The 9464-nt window shown below is 49.1% G+C and overlaps 1 protein-coding gene across 4 annotated transcripts in view; it reads right to left on the bottom strand.

The window, feature by feature from the left end:
* Window positions 1–2506: 2506 nt before the first annotated feature.
* ACTR3B (actin related protein 3B) overlaps window positions 2507–9464 on the bottom strand; it is a 107096-nt gene continuing 100138 nt past the window's right edge. Inside the window, exons 10-11 of one of the 4 annotated variants that reach the window (XR_010134787.1) lie at window positions 3666–3862; window positions 2507–2817 (exon numbers count right to left, since the gene is read on the bottom strand). Coding sequence is in view for 3 of the 4 variants with exons in the window: in XM_055392484.2 (XP_055248459.1) it covers window positions 3812–3862 (51 nt within the window). In the remaining variant the exon portion in view is untranslated. Of the gene's footprint in view, window positions 2818–3093; window positions 3863–9464 lie in introns of those variants that run through there. The other 3 variants (XM_055392484.2, XM_055392483.2, XM_063708872.1) reach the window with 3 other exon arrangements.

Genomic DNA, 9464 nt, shown 5'->3' with positions numbered 1-9464 from the left:
GCGGGCTTGGAGGGAACAGCCTCTGCCTGCGCTCACGGGGCCGGCGTTCACTTATTCCCACACAACCATGTTTTATCTTCTTTATGACAGATTATTTTTCCCAGAACTAAGAGGAAAGCCGTTTTCATTGTTAATTTTCCTCTGCTTTCTCTGAAGAGGTGCTGCCATGAAGCAAAATAGCCAGGGGGGCAGCAAGACCACCAGAGTCCCCACCGCAGTAAAGCAGCGGCCCAGGAGGCTGGGAACAGCAGCGGTCACCCGAGTTCCGAATCGAAATGGCCACGACACGGAGAAACTCTGTCCACAAACACGATGCTCACTACTCACAAGAGGTGAGTCTGGATACCACAGTGTATCTACTTTTATCATATGCACGGAAGGAGTTTGTTTTCCCTAAGCCGTGGACACTTCAGCTGGGCACAGCCGTGTGCACCAGCTACTTAGGAGGCTGAGGCGGGAGAATCACTTGAGTTCGAGAGCAACCTGGGCAGCACAGGGAGACCACGAAGACAGAAGGGAAACAGGAAGGGGAAGGGGAAGGAAAACAGGAAGTGGGGGGGGAGAAAAAGGGAAGGGAGGCCGGGCACAGTGGCTCATGCCTGTAATCCCAGCACTTTGGGAGGCCGAGGCAGGTGGATCACTTGAGGTCAGGAGTTCGTGACCAGCCTGGCCAACATGGTGAAACCCTGTCTCTACTATAAATACAAAATAGCCGCGTGTGGTGGTGGGCATCTGTAATTTCAGCTACTCGGGAGGCTGAAGCAGGAGACGCTTGAACTTGGGAGGCAGAGATTGCAGTGAGCTGAGATTGCACCACTGCACTCCAGCCTGGATGACAGCGAGGCCATGTCTCAAAAAAAAAAAAAAAGAAAGAAAGAAAGAAAGAAAAAGAAAAAGGGAAGGGAAGGAAAATCTGATGTCGCAGTGATCACAGCCACACTTACCAACTCCCATTGGTTAATGCTGTCAGAATCACCAGCATCTGTAACTCCTTTCCCTCCGGGGTGTCTTGTTTATATTTGAAATGGAATTCCAGTAGATGGAAATTATATCCTTTTCTAAAAGAGGCTGCTTAAGTGCATTCTGAAGAGAGTAATAGATTGAATTTCTCCGTTATCTTAGATGATGAGTATGAGCATAAAAAAGAAATGAAAAATAACAAAAAGAAACACCAAACAGTCCATTTTGTTAATTATAATCTTTCTGCTAAGTACCAAAATACCCTCTGTAACTTCAATTCTCCTTATGTATCACCGACCATCAAAAGCACAATAATCATTTCTCCTCAGTCCACAGTAAAATATTCCAAAGTAAAAAAAAAAAAAAATCCTTTTTAGAAACCAGCTTCTCTCTCTCACTAAACACAGTCCACTTACACAAGTCCCTCCACAGATGCCCCATCTGAAGGCAGCGCTTCATGGGGAGCCCCATACGATGGCTCCCTGACTCTGCGATCTGGTCTGGAGGTGCAGTGGCCCCGACCCTGCGGTCTGGTCTGGAGGTGCGGTGGCCCCGACCCTGCGGTCTGGTGTGGAGGTGCGGTGGCCCCGACCCTGAGGTCTGGTGTGGAGATGCGGTGGCCCCGACCCTGCAGTCTGGTGTGGAGATGCGGTGGCCCCGACTCTGAGGTCTGGTCTGGAGGTGCGGTGGCCCCGACTCTGAGGTCTGGTGTGGAGGTGCAGTGGCCCCGACCCTGAGGTCTGGTCTGGAGATGCGGTGGCCCCGACTCTGAGGTCTGGTGTGGAGGTGCGGTGGCCCCGACTCTGAGGTCTGGTGTGGAGGTGCAGTGGCCCCGACTCTGAGGTCTGGTCTGGAGGTGCAGTGGCCCCGACCCTGAGGTCTGGTGTGGAGGTGCGGTGGCCCCGACTCTGAGGTCTGGTGTGGAGGTGCAGTGGCCCCGACTCTGAGGTCTGGTGTGGAGGTGCGGTGGCCCCGACTCTGAGGTCTGGTCTGGAGGTGCGGTGGCCCCGACTCTGAGGTCTGGTCTGGAGGTGCGGTGGCCCCGACCCTGCGGTCTGGTGTGGAGGTGCGGTGGCCCCGACCCTGAGGTCTGGTGTGGAGATGCGGTGGCCCCGACCCTGCAGTCTGGTGTGGAGATGCGGTGGCCCCGACTCTGAGGTCTGGTGTGGAGGTGCAGTGGCCCCGACTCTGAGGTCTGGTCTGGAGGTGCGGTGGCCCCGACCCTGCGGTCTGGTGTGGAGGTGCAGTGGCCCCGACCCTGCGGTCTGGTCTGGAGATGCGGTGGCCCCGACTCTGAGGTCTGGTGTGGAGGTGCGGTGGCCCCGACTCTGAGGTCTGGTGTGGAGGTGCGGTGGCCCCGACTCTGAGGTCTGGTCTGGAGGTGCGGTGGCCCCGACCCTGCGGTCTGGTGTGGAGGTGCGGTGGCCCCGACCCTGCAGTCTGGTCTGGAGGTGCAGTGGCCCCGACCCTGAGGTCTGGTGTGGAGGTGCAGTGGGACGCACCAAGGCTCTGTGCCAAGTCCCCGCAGGCTCCTGCTCAGGACACAGTGCGGCTCAGCACATTAACGACAGCTCTCACAGCCTCGAGGAAACAAACGTTTCCCTTTGTTAGCCCAAAGTTTCCTAAACACATCTGACTTGGAGCTAGATTTTCACATCTCTGCTGTACCAAGGGAAGGCAGGAGCAGCTGCTCAATAGGAAGCCATGGTCCCCCGGGCCAGGATCGAGTAATCGGTGTTGTTCCCCTCCACAAGGTCATCGGTTTGACTCCTGTGTAACAGTGGACTTGACTGTGTCTTATGGACACAGACTGGATTCTAATCCCATCAGCCCTTTCTCATCACAAGTCATCGCTTCCTGGTAAAAGGGGAGGGTGGGGAGAGGTGAACTTGTCAGTCAAGCGGTCTGTAATTCTGTCATCCCCACAAACCCATCTCTAATACTGGGGAAAATGGACACCAAGTCCAGTTCCTGGTCCATTCAAACTGGCCATGCACATCACCGCAGGGTAAGGATGGAGCAGGTGCAATTCCAGTGTTCATAGCCCAAGGCTTCCCAGAGCAATCTGCTGTAATGGTAGAGTTTAAATTAAATTATATAAAAACACTCAAGATGCATACCTCTTTGTGTGAATGCATCAGTTGTTTTATTTTTAAGAAAAGGGAAAAAAAACTGAAAATCTGTCCCTGGGTGTGGTTACTAAGCCCTATCAACATTACTGTTATTTCACTTCCAAGGGAACTCAAGCACCTACTTTACTCTGTCACAAATATACAACTTCTCAGAGTACTGGCACAATAAACTTAATACACACATGATTACTAGTGGTTTAGTGATTAGCACTAAATTACAGAGGACACTCCCCCGGGAAACGATGCTGTTCATAAAATCTCAGCACAAGGGCTGTCAGCTCTTTAAAAGTCACCTGACTGTAAATCAACCCGGACCTGAACTGCACATGACCAGAAAGTTTATAATGCTATTAATCTTTGCCATTAGGGGACATTAAGTTACGTAGAGTGTGGCAATCACATTCTTAAACTCTAATTCAGGAGAGCTGTAATTATATCATGCAATAATGTTTTCATTACCCATAAAGTTTAATTTATCATGGACATAAGACCTAATGAATAAATATGTAAAACATGCTAATTCAGCTCAAGAAAATGATTGCATAATCAGAAATGCCCATGCAGGATACCAACCTAATTAAGATAAAAGACGTCAGTGAAAAACACCAGTCATTTGCACCTTTATAGCTCACAAAGTTACTTCTCCAGCCAGCATATTCCTAATTAGTATCTCTGTGTGTAGCTCTTTCTCTACGCCGGGCTATATCCTGAGTTCTTCTTTAATAGTTCTCAAATACCCCTGTTCTGGACAAATCACAGAAGCTTTTTTCCTACAAAAGAAATAAAGCAGAGTTGGGGGTGGGAGAGAAGACAAACTACTTCTAAATCTAGCAAGAGAAATGATCTTATTGGTACTTTACGTTTTAAAACTAAAATCGAGCCACATCCACTAGCTACCTTTTGTTACACTAAACCTCAAAAAGCTCATTCCCTTCCTTCAGCTAAAGGTTGTAGTATGTTACCCTTCTGATTCTGGAGTCCCTTCTCACATCCTTTATTAACTGCCCAGAGGGAGACACACAGTTCCTCCATGGCTCCCATGCTGTATCTACCAAACCATACGACCTGTTTGCTGAGGCCATCTTTCTGGAGCTGCCATTAGAAAGCACAAGAGCAGGCCGGGCACAGTGGCTCATGCCTGTAATCCCAGCACTTTGGGAGGCCGAGGCAGGTGGATCATTTGAGGTCAGGAGTTTGAGACCAGCCTGACCAACATGGTGAAACCCTGTCTCTACTAAAAATAAAAAATAAAAAATTAGCCGGGCATGGTGGCATGTGCCTGTAGTTCCAGCTACTCGGCAGGCTGAGGCAAAAGAATCTCTTGAACCCGGGAGGCAGAGGTTGCAGGGAACCGAGGTCACGCCACTGCACCAGCCTGGGTGACAGAGCGAGACTGTCTCACACAAGAGCAGCATTCCCGTACAGCCTGTGCAGCCCACCTCACCTCTCCTCCTCCAGGTCTGCTCCATGGCTCTAGAGAAAAGCGCCACCTCTCGGGCAAACCTTCTAGGTGTGTCTATGCAGCACATATCCAGGCACCCACTCTTCCGTTAAAAATCTTTTCATGGCCGGGCGCAGTGGCTCACGCCTGTAATCCCAGTACTTCGGGAGGCCGGGGCGGGCGGATCACGAGGTCAGGAGATCAAGACCTTCCTGGCTAACACAGTGAAACCCCATCTCTACTAAAAATACAAAAAATTAGCCGGGCGTGGTGGCCTGTAGACCCAGCTAGTCGGGGGGCTGAGGTAGGAGAATGGCGTGAAGCCGGGAGGCAGAGCTTGCAGTGAGCTGAGATTGCGCCACTGCACTCCAGCCTGGGCGACAGAGCAAGACTCCGTCTCAAAAAAAAAAAATCTTTTCATGTGTCCCAGGACTTTGTTCTTAGGATAAGGACCAAAATGCGTAGCCCAGTCCCATGTGGACAACTTCACCTCTTTTCTTGAACATCCCGCACACTCGGCCTTCTTTCTTAAAAAGCCAGGCAGGCTTCCTTCTGCTCCAGGCATTTGTCTTAGTGACTCACTAGACGTTGCTGACATTTTGCTATATCTGACCTACAGAAACAGCCATTTCAAGCTGTTAGGCTGGTGCAAAAGTAATTGCGGGTTTTGCCATTAAATATAATTGCAAAAACCGCAATGACTTTTCCACCAACCTAATAATATGCCTCTTCCTGCACTGCTGTCCCTCCACCTCGTGGCCTGGCGGCCTCCAGTCCCCTGCAGCTCTCAGCTCCACCTCCCCTCGGCGCCTCCTTCACATCCGTCGCTCATACCCCATTCCGGGCCTGCTGTGAGTTTCCTGGCACCCTGTACTTCCTCTCACGGGCCTTTGTGGTTTGTGATGATATAGCATGACTCTGGGACCCACGCACGTCCCTCTCTTCTGCTGGGATGGAAGTTCCACATCATCAGGACTGTGTCCTCCGACGGGCACTTGGTAAACAGGCGACCCAGAGCTGAGCAAGCGTTTGATAACTGACGGCTTTTCCTTCCGTGCATGGAAGGCCCCGGAACTGTGCCATGGCCGCAGTTCCACATCCACACGTCCAGCCCCTCAAATCAGCTTCCTCAGTCGCCCCTCACAGCTCATCTTTCTACCACATTCTCATTCTGAGTGGCTCAGAAATGTGGGATCCTGGGACCATGAACTCCACTACTGCTTGTTACCATTGTCTCACTGGGTGAAGGGAAGGAAAGAGACAGAGACGGAATGAATGACGTGAGCAAAAACGGAGGACCAGCCAATGGCAATGCCAGGGTCTGCACTCAAGATTCTGGGTGTCCCACTCTCTGCTCAAACCCCCAAGCTCCTGCAATACAATTATAAAAATGGCGTACAGCTCACTACGTCGAAAACACCTCATCATACGGTCACTATTGCCAGTCACAAATGAGAAGCAGAAAAAAGATGACTCAAGGCCAACGTACATCTGACCCCTAAATATTAGAAATACAGCCAATGTCCTATCATTTAAATTTTGCAGGCCAGGCATAGTGGCTCACACCTGTAATCCCAACACTCTGGGAGACTGTGGTGGGAGGATCACTTGAGGCCAGGAGTTTGAGGCCAACCTGGGCAACATAGCAAGACCCCATCTCTACAAAAAATAAATTAGCCGGGCGTCGTGGTGTGGGCCTGTAGTCCCAGCTACTCCAAAGTCTGTGGCAGGAGAATCGCTTGGGCCCAGGAGATTGAGGCTACAATGAGCCATGATCACACCACCGCACTCCAGCCTGGGCGACAGAGTGAGACCTCGTTTCAATAAACAAACAAATTTTGCTTGACATCGTAAACCCTTAGGTTTATAATTATTTTTTTAATAATTTAAAGCTGTGTTCTTTCTTACTGATTAAAACATTTAAAAACTTGAAATTCCTAGCAACAATATGACATTAACAACTATATACATATATGATTATACACACATATACACGCACACAGAAAAAATAATCCACGGCAGTCAAAACTAAAAACGAAAAAATCAAAGCTGAGGAGTCAACCTGCAGAGAATGAGCCACGGCTTACTTTTAAGAAACCAATATAGGGTAAAAAGAGCTAATATTTTTAAACTAAAAAAAAAAAACTTTCACAGTGATACTAAGATCAAGCTATAGTTTCTTTTCCTCTTTTTAAAAAGATTTATTTCTGTCTGACCAAGTGAAATTGAAGTAATTGCCAATTAGAACCCCATGCAATTATTTTGCCAATCAAGTTATATTTCTATTTAACAAGGGTGACAGATACTTTTAAAAGAAACACTATGAAATATTCTTCAATTAAGTAAAGAATGATTTAACAGATAAATATTCTTAATGGGCCTCTCTTGTGGTTTTCAATAAGCTTTGCACTTGATTAACCCCACAAGCCTGTCTGGCACAATCGTAATTTCTACAAATGAGATAGAAAGGAGGGATCATAAAGAACGAATTAATCACCGAACGATCTGCACTTCAGTCACAAGAGAGCTCATTATTCATATGAGTAAAGCTGTGGAATGAGCTACGACTGCCATAAAACAAGGCACATCTTCGAGGATTCTGCAGGGTGATTGCTCCACCAGCCTCTGGCTGGCGGCACAGCAGACGCAGGCAGGCGGCAGCCTTAGACAAGCTTGATCCTCTACTCTTCAGGTTCCCAAAACCCTCCTGAAGTCCAAGCCCAAGAGTTAGATTTTATGATATCATTAAACTCTTAAGGTAAGGATAGCTACATCCCGGGTGCTCACCATCCTACAGTTATCCAGACACACAATGTGTCTCAGCACCAGAGCACACGCAGCCCGGGAAAACCAGTGATGCCTTCTTCTTGTCGGACAGGAACTTAGTTAAGTGTCTACGGGGCACCTACCGGGCCTTGGGAAGGCCTCGGGGGTTCCCAAGATAAGCACCATACGGCCCCCATGTTCCAGGACGTCAGTCCAGCGAGGGACACAGGTGTCATTGGTGCACTGGTAAAGGAGGGGCTGCCTTCTACACACAGAGGGGCAGCGGCAGAGGAGGGTGAACATCCCGGGCAGGCAAGAGCACTCCAGGGAAGGGAACAAACACCTCCAGGGGGGCCACTCAGGGCACCTTCCACCATACTGCCCCCAAGTGGCAAGGCTATGGAACATGCACAGCCCAAAACAGAGACATCCTCATGTGGCTCAGACGGGATGACTTGGTCTGGATCCTAGTGGGGAGACAGCCGCCATGCAGGCAACCCAGGGCTCCAAGTGGCTTCCTTTTCCTTAGATGGACGATAAAAGTGATTCAATCATATCAGCTACAGTGGTAAGAAAAGCCCCGTGAGTCCGCATTCTACAACTACATACTAGTATCTTTTTTCTAACCCTTTCTTAATGGAATTCCTAAAGGCAATACAGTTCAAGAATCTAAAATTCCCTTTTCCTATGCTGAAACTTTTTTTAAACACAATTTTGATAAGTAGAGCTCTTAAGACACAGCAACTGCTTTGTAACAGAATAATAATAATGGCTAGAATTTATTGAACACTTACTAAGGGCTAATTATGGTTCTAAGCACTCAGACTAACAACCATCTTGTATTTGCCTTGTAACATAAAGCCAGTGCACCTGATAAGACAGGTATTAACAAAGCGCTGTGAACAAAAATGAAAATAATTTTACATCTAAACATCCCGCATGAGTAGCTTCCTGGAACACGTTACATACCGAGCGATCGGGATTCGAGGGGGATTTCCAGCTCCCCATGGCCATTTCCAAACTCTTTCTACTCTACTATCTGATGAAGTCATGCTGCAGATTCCTATCACTGGGTTTTACCACCTGGTCTCTCACCGGTTGCTATGACCTACTTCTACAAGACTGGAGAAAATAGATTCAATGTGACTTCTCGGTGTCCTGGCTGTGTGGTTTTGGCATGTTGTTGAATTTCTTTCAGCCACAGCTTTCCTGTCTGGAAAATGGGAGTAGCAATACCAACTTCATAGGGTTCGGTTCAGGTGAAAGGAGGCTACACAGCATCACTCCCAACGTGGGGTCACTCTCGGCGCAGTGCCCAGCTTCACGGTCAATGCTCAGCTCCTTGCCACCCCCGAGACAGAGGCACGACTTCAGGCAGCTGGACCAGTCTTACTTTCATCTCCACCCCCACAGCCTCCTGCATGAGCCAGCACCCACCAGACAACCTATCCAATGTCCTTCTCTCAAAATTCCCTACATTCTTCCATTTCCAGTGAATTTAAACTCTACATAATCACCACTTCGATGACCCTGTTATCACTGAGAGGTGCTCCACCTCTGAAATCTTAATCAGTATCGTTCTTCAGGACCACAACCTCCTAACCTTGAAGCCCAGGGCCGCCAGTCCTCAGACGCCTCCATTCCTCCCAATCTCTCATCTCCTTCTGCTCCCACCCTACCTGGAGTCCGTGGTCCCTCATGTTAGCAGCAGAGAAACCCCGTCTACACCTGCATGCCCCCAGGACACCTGCCCCACCCATCATCACATTTGCCTGGCAAAACCCAAACCCCAACCCCTAAGAAAGCCTCGCCTTCTTCCCTCCTCAATTTAGGCTACATGGAAATGGAAACTCAATCGGAGAGAGTCCCCCACCCACCTGCAGTTGGTCAACGCAAGCACCAGGTGCCTTCTGCGTTTACCCTTCCTCCCTCTGTAAGTGATGCGGTCACCTCCCCCGTCCTCAGCAGCCCTGACTGGGTCCTCTTCTACGGACCCCACTTCAGGAGTCTTTTCTCTCATTTTTTCCCCAACCCTCACCATATGCAGAAACAAACTCATAAGCTTCATGTTACTTAGTCTAATCTTGGCTTAAAAGTTCATAAAACAGAAGCTAAACCCTCAGGAACAGCTGATGAATATCCCCAAAGAAGTGAGAGGCTGTTTC

Source organism: Gorilla gorilla, chromosome 6, assembly GCF_029281585.2.
Source record: "Gorilla gorilla gorilla isolate KB3781 chromosome 6, NHGRI_mGorGor1-v2.1_pri, whole genome shotgun sequence".
Lineage (NCBI taxonomy): Eukaryota > Metazoa > Chordata > Mammalia > Primates > Hominidae > Gorilla > Gorilla gorilla.
This window is presented reverse-complemented; position numbering and strand designations above follow the sequence as displayed.